Below are 18,541 nucleotides of genomic sequence, written 5' to 3'. Positions count from 1 at the left end.
AGGCTAACATTAAACACTGTCACTGCCACTTCAAGCTGCCCCCAGATATTTTCCATTCACCACCAAGGAAAGATTCAAATTCCCATTCCCACCGTGGCTTTGCTGCCAGCCTTTATTCGACAGGTCTCTGCTTCCAGACTGCTAATGCTCCTGACATTTCACTCATTCCATAAATAAAACAGTGCCCGTGTAAAATCCTGCCAAACTTCTGAAGGGCTCAGCGCACTTCCTTTGACTGTGACAAGATAAAATGTCACCTTTATGATGGTTCTTCTAGGCTATACATTTTGTGTTGATGAAAGTTTTATTAAAGGAAAAGAGCTGATAAACACAAATAGCAGCCAAAGCTCTTTGAACAAGGCACGGGGACACAGCGCAGGGAATTCAGCTCAGACAAATATTCCAGGCTCTTGAGGCCCCACAATCAACGACACAGCCAGGGGGAAAACAGAGGAGCAACCAAGGGAGAGCAGCTGCCATGGCAAGGGGAGAGAGCACAGTGTGTGCCAGCAAACAGCCACGAGGGGAAGGGCAGCAGCTCCTCTCCCTGCAAACCCAGAGGCTGCTCCTCAGTCAATCCCACCCAGCCCGGGCAGGGCAGCTGCTGAAAACCCACCGTGGTTTGCTCTAAGCACTTGTCAACACATGAGATCATGACTGTTATGGTGAGCTCACACCAACTGCATCTGTCAGTCCTAGGAGGAAGACACAGGAGGGAGTGAAGATCCACTGCTCCCTCAATGGAATTAGAATAAGCTTTAAAGTAAATTGAAAGTTTAGTCTGGAAGTAGAACAGACCTGAATCCATCCTAAGCAACCATCATTTCTTGAAAAAACCCCCACTTTACACTCTATACCAGAAATTACCCACTTCTTCATGCAGGAAACCAAACAACCTCTGTTTTGCCACTTTTCAGGATGACAACACACCCACAGAAATGGGCAGGACTAACTTTCCAGAGGTCCCAGAACTTTTGCACAGAAGCTAGTGCCTGAGGAATGTACTCTTTCCTTGGGTTCAATCAGATCTGGCAGAAGATTTACTATTTAGGGGAAAGGATTTACAGTCAGTCCCCAAAATAACAGCTCCCCGCCCGATGGTGCAGCAGGGATATATTCACAGTGAAGACTTCAGCAGCAAAGGGCAGGAAGGCATGACCCCCACAGATTCCAATCCATCATCCCACTTCACACATTTACTCTGGAGCACATCACTCCTCTTAGTAACACTTAATGGATTTCCAAAAATACCTGCAGGAATGATGCAACTGAATTCTACTGTATTTCTGTATTTTCCAAAAGCATAAATAAAGCCTCATCCAGTTCCATCTGGACCTTCAGTGATTGCTGCTTCCTCTTATGTACTTGTCAAAACTCTTCCAAAGAGATCCAACTTCCCTTTACGTTCCTCAGCAAATAATAGATACTAAGAAACCAAAAAGACTGGAAGCACACTGTACAGCATGACAAAATCTATGACTATGTATTATGCAAGCAAAAGCAACATTCTCCTGAGCATTGAAGCAGTTGCCTTTTTCCTGCACCAGCAGCTTACCATCAATCCCCAGGGCTCCCTCCTTCTTGTTCTCCAGGCACGGCTCAAACTTGTTGATGATCTCCAGGCAATGCTCTTTAGTCACATTTGTCATCTGGAACAGCAGCAAAACCCAAGTGTTAACTATTAATCAGAGCCTCCCTCAGCCCTTCCCTCTGCACACAGCCCAACAACTGGGCAGATTATCCCGAGTGGGACCCAGGATTTCCAGTTCCCAGCGGGATTCTCACTCCTGTCAATCAGTGTCAGGGCAGATCAGAGAGGCAGCACTTTGTGAGCAGTTCTGTGCCATTGGCAGCTGCCTGATCACAGAGTCCTGCTTTGTAGGTCAGATCTCTTATTAGGCACCACAGAGCATCCAAACAGAACAAGCTTTGTCACAAACCAATGGGATTTCTTCTCCTGTAGGATTAAAGGATTAGTTTGCATTATCAAAGGTTTTTTTACTTTAAAATAAAGCAAAAAAAAGATTCATCTTTATGCAGCAGACAGAAAAATCTGTTACTAGCAGGGAAACAGAGATTCAGGACATAATGTTCTCAGGAAGAATCTGCTAACTTCAAGGTTGCTTTGCATTCTCAACTAAAAAAGAAAAGAGTACAAAGGGGAATATATGTCTGGAAATGCTGTCTGGAAAAGTTGTCATTTATAAAAACAGGGTCATTTCTGTTGAGCTATTAACACTATTAATTTGTGTTCCTGCTATTTACTGTTGATTTATTCTCTATTCTCCATGCTATTATTTCCCATTCCTGTCCTGAGTGGTCCAGCAAATCCTCTCTGAGATGCTGTCCCTGACATGAAAACACAGACCTTGTCACCAGAGGGGACTGCAGTGGAGTGACCACACTGGGGACTGTTTTGGCAACATGGGGAAGTGAAACCGCCAGCACATCTGCCACCAGATCAGTGCCTTTTCTGGGGGTGATTTAAAACCTAATAAATAGAAGTAGAAGAAGAGGAATTAAAGGACCTCTAACTCTGGGTTTGAACATACATGATCCATTTGCTGAGTTCAAAAGATAAGGCTCTTCTGGCACAGAGTGAACATGTTGTATGAGGAAGGCAAGGGAGAGGAGCCCCCCAGGCAGGATTTGTCCATGTCAGTAATTAGCTGAGCTGATTTGTGTCCTGTGGAGAGTGTTCATTTTCCTCTCACCATCTGGAGGATCAATAGACCAATGAAATGGAAACACACTCCACTTATCCAAAAGGACAACTGCCAGAGAGGTGGCTTTTTTAGGCATTCACTTCTTAGGCACTGTTTGAAGCTGATGGGCATTTCTGACCCACAGGGATGCAGCTTCAGCAGAGGTCAGGGATGGGAAAAGGCAAACACCAGTCAGTGCATTTGTTCCTGCAGCACTGGAGTTAAAGCACTCAGAGACAACTTCTTAGGACTACAGAGTATTTAAAAAACTTTCCATACATTCTCTCAACAGCTCTTGAAAAACTAAAACTTTACGAGCTGAGATAGTGTGACAAAGCAATTCAGTGTTTCATCATGGACTGTGCACTAAGTCCCAGGTAGAGACAGAAACACCGGCTTCGTTCCAGGACACTGAATACTGGGAACAGACAGATGCTGATGGAATTTTTCTAAGAGAACACGTGAAAAAAGAAAGAAACTGTAGAGATTATATATAGGGGCACAACAAAGGAGCCTACAGGAAAAAAAAAGGTAGTGAGAGCAAGAAGATTGAAGAAATAGTCATGCCAGCCTACGAGGTGAAAATCAAGAGACATTTAGCTGCCTATTTTTTCACATGCACAACACTGAAGTTCCCTCCCTGTTTGAAAGGCAAAGCAGAAGGGCAGCACACTGGACTGCTCCCCCTGGCTCGGGCCCACCTTCTGCTCAGTCTCCAGGAAGCGCCTCAGGTCGTCTGTGTCCAGGTAGTCCTTGTGGTTGCTGTAGGTGAGCAGCAGCAGGTACAGGTCGCGGCGCGTCGACATCATCTTGTAGAAGGCACAGAACTCCTCGAAGTCCAGCGTGCCCTGGTTGTCATCCGTGTCAGCCTCCTGCACACACAGCAACAGGGCAGTCAGGAACCCACCTGCCTGCACCCCCTTTGCACAGACAAACCCCTGCATGAGGACAAACCCCAGAGCAGCAGCAGGTCGGTGCTGTCCCTGCTCAGCCTGCTGGAGCGGGCTGAGCTCTCATGAGAATGCTTGGCACAGCTTTTCCTTCACACATTAGTGCAGGAGCCAAGAAACAAAGGTGAGGGTCTTTCCTGTTCCCCAGGGAACCCTCTGGAGGATTTCTGCTATCCATGCAATGGAGCAGGGCAGTGCACCCTGCAGCACAGCACACAGCGTGCACGTGTCTGCCAGAATCACCACCCATACCTTCTTGAGGAGATCACTGAGACCCACATCACCTGGAAAGTCATTTTATATCCAGGTTTTGAGGGGATATCTGTTAAATCCACAGCCATAAACTGATAATATATGGAAGAATACTAGTTTTGCAAGTAAAGAAAAAAAATCATGAGGGATTTCACATAAAGGCTTCCTGGTCCCTGGAGAGACTTTGTGATGACAAAAGCTACACATCTCCATTGTTCAGCTGCCCACTAAATTGGGTCAAGGTCAGCAGAATGAAATGTCAAACAAACAGCTCTTAGCAGTGCAAAAATATGACAGATACAGAAGTTTTCATGCTGGGTATTTTATTATTGTAGGATATTGGATACTTTACTGGATAATATTTATTACAGAGAACATAATCAGAGGAGGAAACGTGACTGAGTTTCTGATCAAAAAGTATAGCAAAAAAAAGCAATCTTGGTACTACTGTGTGTGTCCATGTTGTGTAACACCAGGAGGTACCTGGTGTATGGCCTTTTTCTGTGCATAACAATTTATCTATGACGTGTTTCTGGAGCTCTTTTCAATCTACCAAATGGCCTGTGTAGTATCTCTCAGCAGAGTGGAAAGAACCCAGCTGCTGAAGTATTTGCAATCTCTCCTACTGGGTTTCATGTTAAATCCTTGTTCTTTCAGAAAAAAAAACAAACACAAATGTTTTCATTTCTTACCTTAAACATTTGCTTGACTTTCTGTCGGGGCAGGTTCACATTCAGTTTGTGCATGAGCTGGAGCACTTCACTAATGCTCAGACTGCCATCACCATTTTTATCTGCCTCATCAAAGGTCTGCTTCAACCACATTGAACAGGGGTTAAGGAACAGCGTGGAATATTGAGGGATATTACTGAACTTTAGGTATACATGATTTTTTCACATTAGGAAACACTGGAAATGAGACTGGAAATGAAAGAAAGTTCAAGACAATGTTTAATTCTACTCAGGCTAGTTCAGTTACAGTTTCTAGATGGGCTGTGCTCTGTAGCCATTGCACAGCACAGCAGAACACACTGAGTGAATCTCAGTTTTACATCTCACTTTGTGAGATGTAAAAAACCAAACCAAATGGGTGGTTTTACACCAGGAGTCAGAGATGAAGGAACACACCTGTGTGGTTTTCAGTCCACTCCAGGCATTCATCTCCAAACCCTGCCCGGAACAGTCCTCTCCAAGGACTCCTGTCCTCTGGAAACAGGGAGTACAACGGGAACTGCTCTGAAGCTGTGAGCCTAGAGCTTACCTGTGACAAAGCTGTAGGGAATGCCAGTGCTATCCACAGCTCTCCTCTCCTGGGAAAGCCCCCCAGGCAGCACAGGAAGGATATTGGTCCCTGGTCCGCTGGCGTTTGGACAGGCTGTCCTCGTCACTGATCCCTGCCATCAGGTACTTCAGCCCCGTGATCCAGGTCCGGGCCTCCTCGGCGCTGGAGGACACCAGGTCCAGGGACTCCATGTGGTCCCCGTAGTAGATGCTGAAGCAGCAGTTGGGGTCGAAGCTGCCCTCAGCATAGCGCTGGAAGATCTCCGACTGCTTCCCCTCACACACCTCCTGGATGGAGTCGATGGAGACTGGAATGACCAAAGCGTGCAGCTCGTTAATGGCTGTGTGAGTGCCCTGGGGCAGCCAGGATGGGTCACCCTGCACAGAAATCCCACAAGAAACCCCAAAGCTCACCACAAGGGCCCCAGGTCACACAGGGGTTGCCTTCCACTCATTTACAACATCCTACACCCCTGCAACCTGCACAGCCAACAACAGCAATTCAAACTTCAGAAATCATTCATCATAAAATCATTTACTGCCCTTTAAATTCAACTGCAACACTCTCCTTGATCACCTATCAATGACCAACTTCCAACTGCCAAATCCTTCATGCTTGCTGTTCTGTTAGGAGGGCAAGACCCCAGGAGGGATGAGAAGGGGGGGCTCTGTGGTTGACACTCACTTTTGGCTTTCTCATTCTTGCGGGAGGGTCTCCAGCGGATGCAGGACCTGTGCTCATCCAGGTAATAGAAGCGGACCAGCCCTTTGGATCCCCCACGGAGCTTGATCATTTGGGTGCCCGCCTGCATGGAGCTCATACATCTTTCCACTGAGGAGAGAAGGGAAGTGATAGCTCTGAGTCAGGCCTTGCTCCCTTCAAATTGCCTTTGCAGGAAGAAAACACATCAAGCAGCTGCCAAATGAACAGTTCAAGCCACAGGATGAGATTTCCTGCACTGATGTAAGAGGTCAGGTACACCATCAAAGAGTCAGGAAGATTCTTGGCATCTGTGGACTTACCTGTAAATGTGGAAGTTTTCACTCCCATATTAATTGACATGGAATGTCCATATGCTGGAGCCAGCACAAGGGATGTGCCCTTCTCGAGCATCTCGAATGCTTTATCTGAGCTCCTACAACACGTAAACCTTGTGCTGGACACAGTTTTACCTGGACACTGGAATCCTTGGCCAGCAAGGTCCCATGGCTCCTATGGGTTAGGTCACTGATTCTACAGATTTGCTTCTAAATGCAGTGGCAAGAACCTGACAGATTTTTGTTCTTCCCCGTCACTCAAACCTCCCCTGTCCTGGCAGGGGCCTTTCACCTGTGCTGTGCTTTGGACATCAAACCTTCCCATTCCTGGAGCTTTGGCAGCACCACAGACAGTGCAGTGGCCTTCAAAGAGCCCAGTGACGGGGCAGCTCCTCCAGGGGCTCTGCTCTGCCCTGGGGGTCCCTGCCCTCCGTGGGAGCTGCTGCAGAGCTGAGGCTCCTGCAGGCAAAGCCCCTGGAGCGGGGCTGGGGCTGAGCCAGGGCTGGGGCTTCTTTCTGCTCTCCAGCTGCTGCAAGGACTGAGCTCAGCTCCAGTGCCAACTGCGAGCGACTGGCTCTGTCCCAGAAGAAATGCAGACTCATATTTTCTGCCAAGTCTCCCATTTATTTCCCATAGAGCAGAGCCTGTGACCTGATTTTCCCGTGGCTTTTCTGCCCGATCTGTTTAAGTAAAATTAAAACTATTACCATGTCCAATGTTGTTGGGGTTTTTTTTAGGCCTGGAGAAGTGTAAATTACTACTGAGATGCTGGATGGAAGAATGAAAACTAATACATGTAATACACATTCTAGTGAGTCCAGATTTATAAATAAGTAAATACAAGGAGATTCTGAGGTCAGCTCTCTTTTATCAATCTTGTCATCAAGATTAAAGATGAAACAGTGTCCAAATGAAAACACTCCTTCCATATATTCCAAAATGCATCAAAACCAACACAATTCTTTGGTTCAAGTCCACCTCTCAGGCAAAAGCAAAAGCACCCAAGAGAAGCAAGGTAGAGTAAAAAGAAATGGGAAAAAGCACAGAAAAGCCCGTGTTCAGACAAGGTCAATTAATTTACTCCAGAAGAGAAGGTTCAACGTTTTGATTTGAAAGCAGGTCACTGTAATAAAAGAAAATTTAAATTTAAAGCCATAATTCCGTAGAGCATATTGTTTATGTTAATAAAATATTTATGGAGAGAAGGTAATTAAGAACAAGATAATCCCTCATGTAGCATTTTATATTTCTTAAAGCTGATCCCTTGGCTTCAATCAGAGCTGCCCTCAGACAAATCAGTGTGGTCAGCAGGAATTAGTCACAAAGCCAGTGCTGGGCCAGAAACACCTCTGGGGTTCACTGCAACCTCAGACCCAAACTCAGCCCAACCCTCTCCCAGACATTTCAAAGTGTTCAACACCTGCTTTCCTTCCAATTCAGGAGAAGATAAATATTTCTCAAATTTACTGAGATAATAATCATGGAAAGCTTAAACTTATTTCACAAGGTCTATAGGGTTTTGGGGGGGGGGGAAATGGTCAAAATAGCTAATAAAAGAATTTCTCTTAACACTAATCACACAGACTTCAAAATCATACTAAATGTCCAACTTCTTCTTTGGAAGTTATAGCAGTAAATAATCTTATTTGAAGAAATGAGGGAGAAGTATCAAAGATCACACCTGGTACAAAGCAGAAAATAATAAAGCACCAAAATAGAAGCACACTTTATGTAACACACATTTGCTTTGCTTTCACACGAAGTCAGAATATGCTCCTTGCTGTTAAAATTTTAATAAGCATCCTTGGACTGCTTTTCCACTGCAGCTGTTCATTCTGTGGCAGGATTTGTCACCCAAAGCCACCCCAGGCCCCCGGCCCCTCCCAGCTGCCCTCCTGCAGCTCCAGCTCAGCTGCACTCTGGGCTGGGCTTTGCTGATCCTCGATGGCAGCGAAGGTTTGGGGACACCCTGAGCCCAGGTCTGGTCCCTGCTCCTGCCTGAATGGTCAGACCCAATGCTCTGGTACCTGTTGTGATCTTTTGGGGTTTGGTGACACAGGCAAAGGAAAGCACAAGAAATCTCCTCCTGCTGTGTCAGAGCAGCAGCTTTTTGGGCTCCTGCGCAGTGGGGAGCAGAACCCAGGAGGGGATGCAGAGGTGTCTGCTGGGGCAGCCAGACCAAGGAGACTGAGGTGGAACAGGGAAGAAGGGCCTTCCACCCCCTCCCCTGTCTGCAGCACTGAAAGTTCAGAGCAGAAAAGAAATAAAATCCTAGTGGTGCTTACATCAAACAGAAAATCACCTGTTTTTTTCTGAGATCCTTCCCAGCATGTAAATGAGAAGAGCACACTGCTGAGAACACAAGCAGGACTGCTTCTCCTCACCATTGTTCAGATGCCTTCTGTAAGGATCCATTTCTACACTTCAAATAACAATCCCCCAAGTCTTGCAATGAATCATTTTTTTGGAAGAAACGGCTCCTATCTATCTTTAATTAAGGCTGATTTAAGGCTTTTCTGTTTTCCACTTCATTAGTACCTTTTTTTTTTTCAGAATTCAGCTTATGTTCAGTTCTCTTCTAATGAGTTGCCTCAATTTGCATCTGGACAAAACAGGCATGGAGAGAAGATGGATCTCTGTACTGCAGCAAAGAGCACTGTGAGAGCAGAGCAGGGAACAGAAACGTGGAACACCCAGTTCCACACGGGACTGATGCAGCAAGAACATGCACAGGGACTTTTCATACTTCTTAGTACCAGCTATAGTTACTACACAAAGTTTTAAAGTAGCAATAAATAACAAAACTACTCAAACCACAAATCCCTACAATTTGTCCTGAAACAAGAGGCGAAAAGAGACCAACTCCCTGCCTATTGTTAGAAGGATGTTCTAATGTCTGCAAACTGATTATTTATGGTTCAGTAGCAGTATTGTCTTCTAGGAGGTTTCTGGGTTTGATGTAAAATGTGTGAAGGAGTGGGAGTATTTTAGCATGTGGGGATGGAAAGAAGTCAGAAGGATTGAGTCATTGAGTATTTTTGTACACGGACCAGCTTTGCCAAAAGAGTCACGTCCCAGGTCCGAGCGGCCCCGCGCTGTGTCCAACACACCTCGGCCCCAGAACAGGGAGAGGGAGCACCAAACACCCCCTGGGCTCTGCCCCAGGAACACACCCTGGGGGGATGCACCCCTGTGTGCTTCACAACAACCCCTCTCCTAAACAATGCAAGGAGGGGAAGTCAGATTTGAGGGATTTCCTCCTCCTCAGGGCCTCCCGAGGCTGCGACAGAGCCCAGAGAAACCCCTGTGGTACACGAGCACCGGACGGGCAAGCTGTCCCCTGAAAATATCCCCAAACCAAAACAGCCTTCCCACACACAGACAGAGGACTCCCACACTTGTCACACATTCAGCACTGCGAATCCATTGAGGAGATAATAATTGCCCCATTTTTCAAAAGTCTCGCTGGAAATGGTTTCGCAGCCGAAAGTGGCTCATCAGGACATAAACCCCAGAGCTGGCTGGCCCAGCTATTCCTGCCAGGAATATCAGCTTCACTTTAGGCAGGAGGCATCAAATATTCATGAAAATAAATATATAAATATAAGAATATGAAAGCACATAAAATATGTAATACACATATGTATAATCTGTACATCTGTATCACATATCCAGTACAGGGTGTTGGGAATCCTGTTCACTGAACAGTCAGGAAGATGTTTTGCCAAGGCTGCAGGTGACCTGTCTGTGGTGTTCCTGGCCCAGGTACACCAGGCTGACTCGCATCGTTACACTGGATCCAATTAAAAATCAGGCCCCATCCAACCTCATTAATCTTCATTTCTGTCATTTTGCATTCCTGCAGCCTTTAAGCAGGTCCCTCTCACCTTTTACACCAACCATCCTATTCCTAGTGTAAGAATTTTCTCCCCCTTGTTGGCTCTCACTGACTCAAGCCTCACTGAATGCCAGGACTCTCTGCTGTTCACTGGCCAAAAAAATCTGGAAAAGAAAATTTCTGTATAATTCTGCCAGCAACGGCTGGGACAGTGTCCACGGTGTACAAGAGATAATGGGAGACTGAATCCATCCCTAAGGCGCACAATCCCTAATAAATGAGATGTTAATGGGAGAAGAGATGCTCCTAATCCTGTGGAAATTAGGGTGCTTAATTGGAGGGCAGGCTGTCAGCTCTCCAGCCCTCAGCTCAGACTCCAGCAGCCATCTGGGCCCAGCAAAGTGCACAGGCACAGTAGGATGGGGTTTCTCAACCTCTGCTAAAATTCCCAGGAGTTTCTAAGCTATCCATACCTGCAGCTTCCTTGCTAAGGACAATCTGTGACTGGTGAAGCTGACAATGAGTGGGACAAAAGAGGGCTCCAGGGGAACGGGTGGCTCTGGTCAAGGCTGCTCAGATCTCCTCACTGCACGTGTATGAGTGGCTCAAGAAGACTGTTATTAAAGTGCTTTTCTCCAGCCACCTCCAATTAGGTTTGCTGGGTTTATTACCTATTTAAACAAAAGGCTGCTAGGAGGGGACCCAAACAGGACCCTTTTTAGAGAGCCAGAGAGCTTGAGAATTTTGTGAATCAGGATTCAGAGAACAACCTCCCAAGAGCCCACTGACCTGCTGTGGGAGAATACAGCAGAGATACTTCTAAACACTCATTTTAAAAACTCTAAACTACAAATACTGCACGAAAAATCAACGCGCTAAGAGGTGTACGAACCCTGGCAGACAACAAACCTAACTCCCTGTGGGTAAGGAGAGGGAGACAGATTCTATGCAACAGAAAATTTCCAAAGGCCTGCACCTGTCAGAATGTACAACTTTGCTTCAGCTTTTCCTGAGGAACAGGAAGAAATCAGTAATGAAGTTACAAATGAGGGGTTGTTGAGGACAGAAAGAGCTGCATTACCAGCCACGGAACACAACATTGCACTGGGGCTGCCTCACGTCCTTCTTTTCTGCTCCTCAACTCTGCTGCTGGGCAAAGGGGTCACTACCTCAGATTTGAACGGGAAAGCTTCCAAGGAGTTCACTGAAGTGCCCAGGGCCCAGCCTGCACCTTACCAAAGTGGCCGATCTTCCACCTCGGGGAAGCCACGATGCTGCCACCGACCCAGAAAAAGTCTTCGGCCAGACGGGCCACTGAGAACTTATTGTGGAGCAGAGGAGACCTGGAGACATCCCTGTCTGAGAACTTATTGCAGAGCAGAGGAGACCTGGAGACATCCCTGTCTGAGAACTTATTGCAGAGCAGAGGAGACCTGGAGACATCCCTGTCTGAGAACTTATTGCAGAGCAGAGGAGACCTGGAGACATCCCTGTCTGAGAACTTATTGCGGAGCAGAGGAGACCTGGAGACATCCCTGTCTGAGAACTTATTCCGGAGCAAGGGAGACTTCAGGACATCCTTATCTGAGAACTTATTCCGCAGCAAGGGAGACCTGGAGACATCCATGCCTGAGATGAGCTGACAACAAGCACCGACGGCCTTGGGAGGTATCAAGGTTCTGTAGCACACATTTTCTATATAACAGCATCAAAATATCATTGGGGAAAAAATCAAAATGACAGGTGATTTCCAAAATCCAGTGGTATTTTTCAGGTTGTCACAGAACAGTTTCACAGTAAATTTAGGCCTCCTTCGTGGTCCAGACTTAGAATATTAAAATCCCAACAAAATCCTTTGTATTCCGTGGGACGTACCTCTGTGTCTGCTCCAGAGGACTGGGGGAGGTTCAGTTCAAGAGTTTAAAGAAGACACATGATGGGCACGGGCAGGGCCATGAGGCAGTTTGGCATGTAGGTGAATCCATTTCTGGACAGCAAGGCCTCCTGCTGATATTCTTTTTCCTCTGGTACTTTCCCAGCTGCATCCATCAGGACATTACAGCAAGTTAGAGTTGTGGCTCCTCCAGCCGCTTCCTCCTCCCGACAGCGATTCCTAACAGAGATGACCCTTCTCTTTGTTTGATTTCCAACAGATCTGCAAGTCCCACCTCCTGAGTGTCTACCTGCTCTTCAAATCCAGCCAACAGCATCCATTGCAGTAAATAAGTGCAAAGTTAATAGGCCATTCCCCTCTCTGCCTTCCTGAGCCACCCCTGCCTTTCACTGGGAATCCCTCCAGGTGCATGAGCTCTTCAGTCTCTTTCCAGGTCTGAAAATAAAAGAACAATCACATCTTCTTCTCATACAGCTCTTCAAGGTATCATTGCACCAGTCCTCCTCTTTTCTCTGAAGGGTCTCCTCAGCGTTTCAATGGCCATGTCTGATAAAAGAGAGAACATTTCTCTCCAGGCAGCAAAAACCAGATACGATGGAAACACAGCAACACATGTTTGCTTCAAATCCTAAATCCATCATACGCACTAATCCTAAAGCCGTGCTCCTGCCCTATCCAGTCAGGGGATTTAGGTGACATGGTACAGCTGGAGGAAAAAAAAAGGTATAAAAAAATGCTTCCTTCTTCTTCTTTTTCTTTTTCTCCTCCTCCTCCTTCTCTGCCTTTGTTAGAAGCATCTTTCCATCTCACAGCCTATTTAGGAATGTCTTTGCCAGCTGACACACCCCGTGGAAGGCGCTGCTTAGGGCACAGCCAGGCAGCTCCACTGCTCAGAGCAACTGCTGCACCAGAGCCAGGAGCAGTGAGGGGCTCCAAAACTGGCAGACAAAGCAGGTAAGGATTAATTTCTAGAAAGCACCAAGTCATTACCTCGTTCCATTTGAAATGCATCCATCAAACTGCAATCTGTCGCTCAGGTTATCACAACCTCTTAAGCTACATTAAGTTTTAAGCACAATAGACAATCGCTGTTGCCACCTGGGATCTGTACAAGGAGCCTCACACGCTTCTACCCTGACGAGCTGAACACAAATTGCCCGTTTAAAAACACATTCATTAGGTGCTTCCTACTCCTCCTTTCAGAGTTTGAAAAAGCCTTAGAGTAGTTAATTCTAGAGATGATTCACTCTCAATTAGAAGTTGTTTATTTCACCACCTATGCCCAGAGTTCTTATATTAGGCTGGACTCTGAGTTTAACCACAGATTAATTCCAAAGAACACCAGGCTGGGTCTGCACCAGGGCTCAGCAGTGCCAGTAATGCCACAATTTATTCCAACTCTTCAGCCACAGCCTTCCATCCTCCCGAGGCACCTTTCAAGAGTAATTTAGTGCAATGACTGCAAACTGTCATCAGGGGAAGAGCCTGTAAATGCTCACAAGCACACATCCATCCCACAGAAAACTGCTGCCCCGGAGGGGGGAACCCGGGAAGCTTCATTCCAAAGATCCTGGTCCTTTCTTCAGGTGGAGCAGGGGCAGGATGGGACCTGAGACCTGTGAGCTTCATTGCCTGCTCCATCACATCCTCTGAATTTCCTAAATAAATTCAAATATTCGTTCTGCCAGGACATCCTAGAGCCTGCATTAACCATTGATGTGTTATCAACCTGGGGACACGGGAGAGGGAGAAAAAGAGTGAAATGTAACTCCCATTGCTGCATTGCCCAAGATATTAGTTTACAGATTAGAATTAGAATTCTGCACAAGCAGGACTTCAAATGTGAGTTTGGTTTTATGCCAGTACAGAGAAATGCCAGTGATTTCTAGCACCAGAAAAGAAGAACTATTTCAATATTAAAGTTAAAATTAGAAAGGTTAATTTAAAATCCTTTTAGTTGACACTATCAATCCATCCTTCAGGCCTCCCAAGAAAATTATCATGCAAGCAGAGAGAAATAAAATCTTCTGGAAAGCTCCTCTGTTTATTGACTGTGATGGATCCTGGACAACAGTGTGGAAAAGCCACAGGAAACAACAAAGGGTTAAATGGGACACAATCCCTCTCCCAACTCTTAAGCACACTGAGCTGAGGACTTAGGACCTAAGCCTACTGAAATGGGTTTCTATTCTTGCCTCACTTGACATCCTCAGAGAAATCTTGCTCACCTGACACAACATGGAGATTAAAGACTTCTTTCCACAGCGCTTCAGGAACTTATTATTGTCTGAGTGTAACAAAGGCTTTTCATGCCACAAGAAAAGGTTTGAAAACCAGCAGTGCCTGAGTCTGCAGGCTGGCCTGTGGCTCAGCTAAAAATGGAACTGGGAACACTTGAACAATGCTGGGATGTCAGAGTCTTGCCAAAGAAGAGCTTTCGCCTCGAGAATGCCAGAGGAGCCAGACTCCAGCCCACACTGAGCATCTGCAGGAGACACAGGAGCACAACACACATATGGTTTGGGAGGTGGAGAAATGGAGCAAAATGGAGATCCTCCTGAGACAAATGGGGTTCTCATTAATGCCATCCACCAGGAGGGAGGGATTCCTTTCCAACATGCACACTTCACTGCCGAGGGACGGGAGAAGGGCTAACAGTTCTGGAATACAAGGGGAAACAGCTGTAGCCCTCAAAGTGGAGAAACCAAAACTAAAAACTTCAGTATCCTGATTGCCAGAGACATTAAATATTACAGAGCTGATGGTGTATTTGCCCTGTAAATCCACAAGGATTAGACCTGTACCTTTGCAGCCATGCACTCCCTTCACCCTTGCATGGACACACTACAGACCCAGTTCACCAGATTAACAAAGTGACCTCGGCACAAGAGGCTGATTCTAAAATACTCCTGGGCAGCTATTAGTGATACACTCATGAACTGTAACACAGCTATTAGTGACACACACATGAACTGTAACACAGCTATCAGTGACACACACATGGACTGGAATACAGACATCCCAATTTCCCATCCAGGGAAATCTAACTCCTTATGGCTGTAGAAAAAAAAATAAATAATTGGCAACCCACAGTAGAAGTCACCAAGTACAAGGAGGAAGCAGAAGGTTTCAGTGCCATCTGGCACGTGGCCAGTTATCTGTACTCTCCCTCTCACTTGCTCTTACCATCCCCACTGCCAGAGCACCCGCTGGGACACAGCCTCACCCCAACTGTGCATAAGCTGCCTTTTCCCTAATTCCAGCACAGCTCCACTCCCCTGCCCTCTGACCTGGCCACAGGCAGAGCTGCAGGCTATTCCCAGCCATCTGGACAGCACCTCTAAGCACAGTAATCCACCCTCCAGATTAGAGCTGCACATCTTGCCCACAGCAAGTGGAATGCAGGTTATTCCCTGGCTTCTCTGCCTCACCCACCATGCTCCAGAGCTCAATATTTGTGCACTGGCTCAGAATATACTTCTCAAGTGACTCAGTTTGACTGAATTACATCTGTCTGCAGTGTCCATAAGTTTACAGGGCCCCTAATTCCACTGGGACAAGCAGCAGTGGCTGTGCCAGCCATGTCCTGGTGCATCCTTTCCATACCAGAATTCTCAGTGGGCGAGGCCTGAGGCAGCTGCTTTAGACAACCACAGCCATGAGCATTCCCAGGCCTTCCCAAAACTGTTTAATAAGTTGCATTATTATAAAATGAACTGATTGTGAAATCCCTTAAATGACTTCATTCACTTGGAGGAATATTCGTGGAACTGGGACCCACCAGCAGCGTAATGACAACAATTACTCTGCCTTCTGCCATGATGGTTAGTTCTCATGGGCTCATCTGGAAAAAAATGATGCAATTATTTTAATTAAGTGAGGACAGGCCTTGTGTTTTGAGCTGTTGAACTCTTCTCCTTGCAAAGCTGCAATAATGAAATTCTGCCGACTGTAGAAAACGTCAGCATAAAACAAAGATTTTAAGACTATAAACGTTGCTCTAAGGTCACCTTGTCTCCAACCTCTGGCTTGTAAAAGACAATGTCCCTACACACTTAATTGAAATAAGAACCTAAACTCTTTACATTTAAAGATCTTTCAGCACTTGACCATCTGTTCAGTGACATGGGCCATAAACACAGAGAGGGAGATTAGGGCAGGATGGGAGGGAACAGATCCATCAGTGTGATTGCACACCTTCTAGGAAAACAGCTCTAAGAATTCAAGAATCCGAGGCAAAAGGGGTACAGGAGAACCAGACAGGTGAAAGATGTTCAGAAAAGACACCTGAGACTGAAATGCATCACCACAGATTGATTTTACCCCCAAATTTTTCGTCCTTATTTGGAGTGAGCTTTAATATAATCTATCTGTAAAAATTCAGAACTTTTCTAGACCTCCCTTTTGTGCCATGTACATTTTAAAACAGGTGACAGACTCTTCTTCAAATATACTCCAGTTTCATGAAAGATGGAAAGAAAGGAGCTGCACTGGCTCTAGGAACAAGCCAGGCTCTGTCTTCATTCAGTGCTTTTCTCAGCTTCTGTGGCATCCAGGAGACAGCCTTATGAGGCTCTACTGTCAATTTTCCCTTCAAAGATATATCACTCTACAGAACCCAGCATCTGTAAATCTTAGAAACCAATGGCAGCTCCTTTTGTAAGCTTGAAAGATGACCATAATTGTGGTTTTCTTCAGGCAGGAACCCCCTGCTGTAACCCCTGAGAGGGGAGATTGCCAACAACAGAAGCACAGTTGCACAGCGAGGGCAGCTGCTGAGCTGAGCCCACAGCAGGGTCAGGGGCTGGAGCTTATTGCCCGATTTTATTTAGTCCTGGATCCAGGGTAGTTCAGGTAAACACTCAGGAAGTGAAGTAATTGCTCCTGGGCTCCTCCAGGAAATGGATTTCTATCTTCTGCTGTGGCCTCCAATATCCACCTCAGTTTGAAACAAAGCAGCCTGACAGCTCCATTTCCCCCCAGGGATCAGAGCAGAAGATAAGCAGGAATTGAAGGCTGATATGAAAGAGTCAGCTCACTGGCTGGACTGGGAAAATGGGCTCTCCAGAAAACATTCCACAGAGATCCACATCTAACAGTGGTTCTGGGCTTTGTTCAGTGTGGGCTGGTCCACGTTCGCTCCATGTCAGGCCATGTCATACCAGAAAATTTAGTTTCTCTCTGCCACATAATGTCTTTAGACCTGCAGAGGCCAACACTGATTATCCCTCCTTCTGCAATTCCCTGTGACGGGAAAGCTTTCCCTTTTAGGTAACTGAATTCACATTCCCCCTGCAAATGATTGTCAGGGACAGAAGGGATTTGAATCACAGGAATCAGCCCATACGGTATCAGTTAATTTTAAGTTGGCCACTTAGCAATAACGTGACATTTCCTTTGCAATGCTTCTCTCCCTTTTTTTTAAATCCAACTGAAGACAAGGCATCTGGAACCCACCTCTAATTGAGGGTTAGACCAGCAGACCCAGTGAGGGCATCGTTAGTGGCAAGGCAGGATGAGTGGCTGTGATGCTGGGGAAGAGGAGAACTCCTGGGTGTTGATCTTTCCCAAGCCTGTTGCAGTTTGGAGGCTGAAATTCTGCTGCTCCAGCTCGTGAGCTGTTCCACTGGAAGGTGTTTGCCAGCTGTCACATTCCTGAAGGACTTTCCCAGACAAGATGCTTCACTCAGGGCATGGCCCGTTCTTCTCCCAGTGGCACTGACAGTATCCAACGTCTCCTTAGTGATAGATGAACATTCCAGAATCACTGGGAGCAAGTCATTGTTGGGATCATCATCCATGACTATTCAGCTTCTAGGCAGCCAGAACCCCTTAGAAAAGGAGAGTGGCAAGTCTCCAGAACACTGAAGTGCTGAGAGCCAGGGTGTTGGTGCCTCTCACCAGGAATGTTTTAATAGTTTAACAAATGATTTCCAGGGGCTTTCATATCCTATGGAATAACTGGCTCCAGTTACATCACCACTGGTTTATACCCAAGTGAGAGGAGAATGCCATTTCCTTTTAATGCTACAGATGACAGCAAGAAGGTGGAACCCTCAAAAAGAACCTTCATTCGGCTCCCTGCCTGCAGCTGCAGCTCATGGAGCTTCCATCCTTGGAAGTTCCCCCCTGGTTTTCCAGGTGCTTCCATTCCCTGGCTTAGGAGGACACCGTCTGGCAGAGCCCCCGGGCTGGTGCAACCACACACACTGAGCCCTTCTCAGCCTCCCTGACTGCAGCAAGGAACAAACCTGAGTAACTGCTCCAGGGATGGTCCTCCAGGGACACCCTCAGGGACAGCCCCTCTCTCTCCAACCTGTTCCCAGAAGCTGGAAGCTGAACCCAGCAGTGAGAAGCCAAAAGGACTTTGGGTGGCACAATTCCTGCTCCATCACACCTTCCCTGAGGACACTGTCTGTTTAAAGTGCAAATGGATCCACACTGGTACACCATGTTTCAGAGAACAATAATTAGATGAGGAATACTCAGAGTGTCCCATCCCGACGTTTTCAAAACCAAACTATTTCAGTTTTCAGCCCTGAAACAGTTCTGTTGGAAAATGCAATCAACAGAAGTATGTTAAT

The 18,541-nt window shown here is 46.4% G+C and overlaps 1 protein-coding gene across 6 annotated transcripts in view; it reads right to left on the bottom strand.

Moving 5' to 3' along the window:
• PLCH2 (phospholipase C eta 2) overlaps positions 1-18,541 on the bottom strand; it is a 71,174-nt gene that overhangs the window by 22,516 nt on the left and 30,117 nt on the right. For all 6 annotated transcript variants that reach the window (XM_027728747.2, XM_039390875.1, XM_039390876.1 and 3 more), the window contains 5 exons: positions 5,873-6,019; positions 5,252-5,495; positions 4,600-4,729; positions 3,407-3,577; positions 1,556-1,649 (listed from right to left, as the gene is read on the bottom strand). In XM_027728747.2, coding sequence (XP_027584548.2) covers positions 1,556-1,649; positions 3,407-3,577; positions 4,600-4,729; positions 5,252-5,495; positions 5,873-6,019 — 786 coding nt within the window. The remainder of the gene's footprint in view (positions 1-1,555; positions 1,650-3,406; positions 3,578-4,599; positions 4,730-5,251; positions 5,496-5,872; positions 6,020-18,541) is intronic.

Source organism: Pipra filicauda, unplaced genomic scaffold, assembly GCF_003945595.2.
Source record: "Pipra filicauda isolate LSUMZ 115617 unplaced genomic scaffold, ASM394559v2 scaffold87_size3191425_pilon, whole genome shotgun sequence".
Taxonomy (NCBI): Eukaryota; Metazoa; Chordata; class Aves; order Passeriformes; family Pipridae; genus Pipra; species Pipra filicauda.
This window is presented reverse-complemented; position numbering and strand designations above follow the sequence as displayed.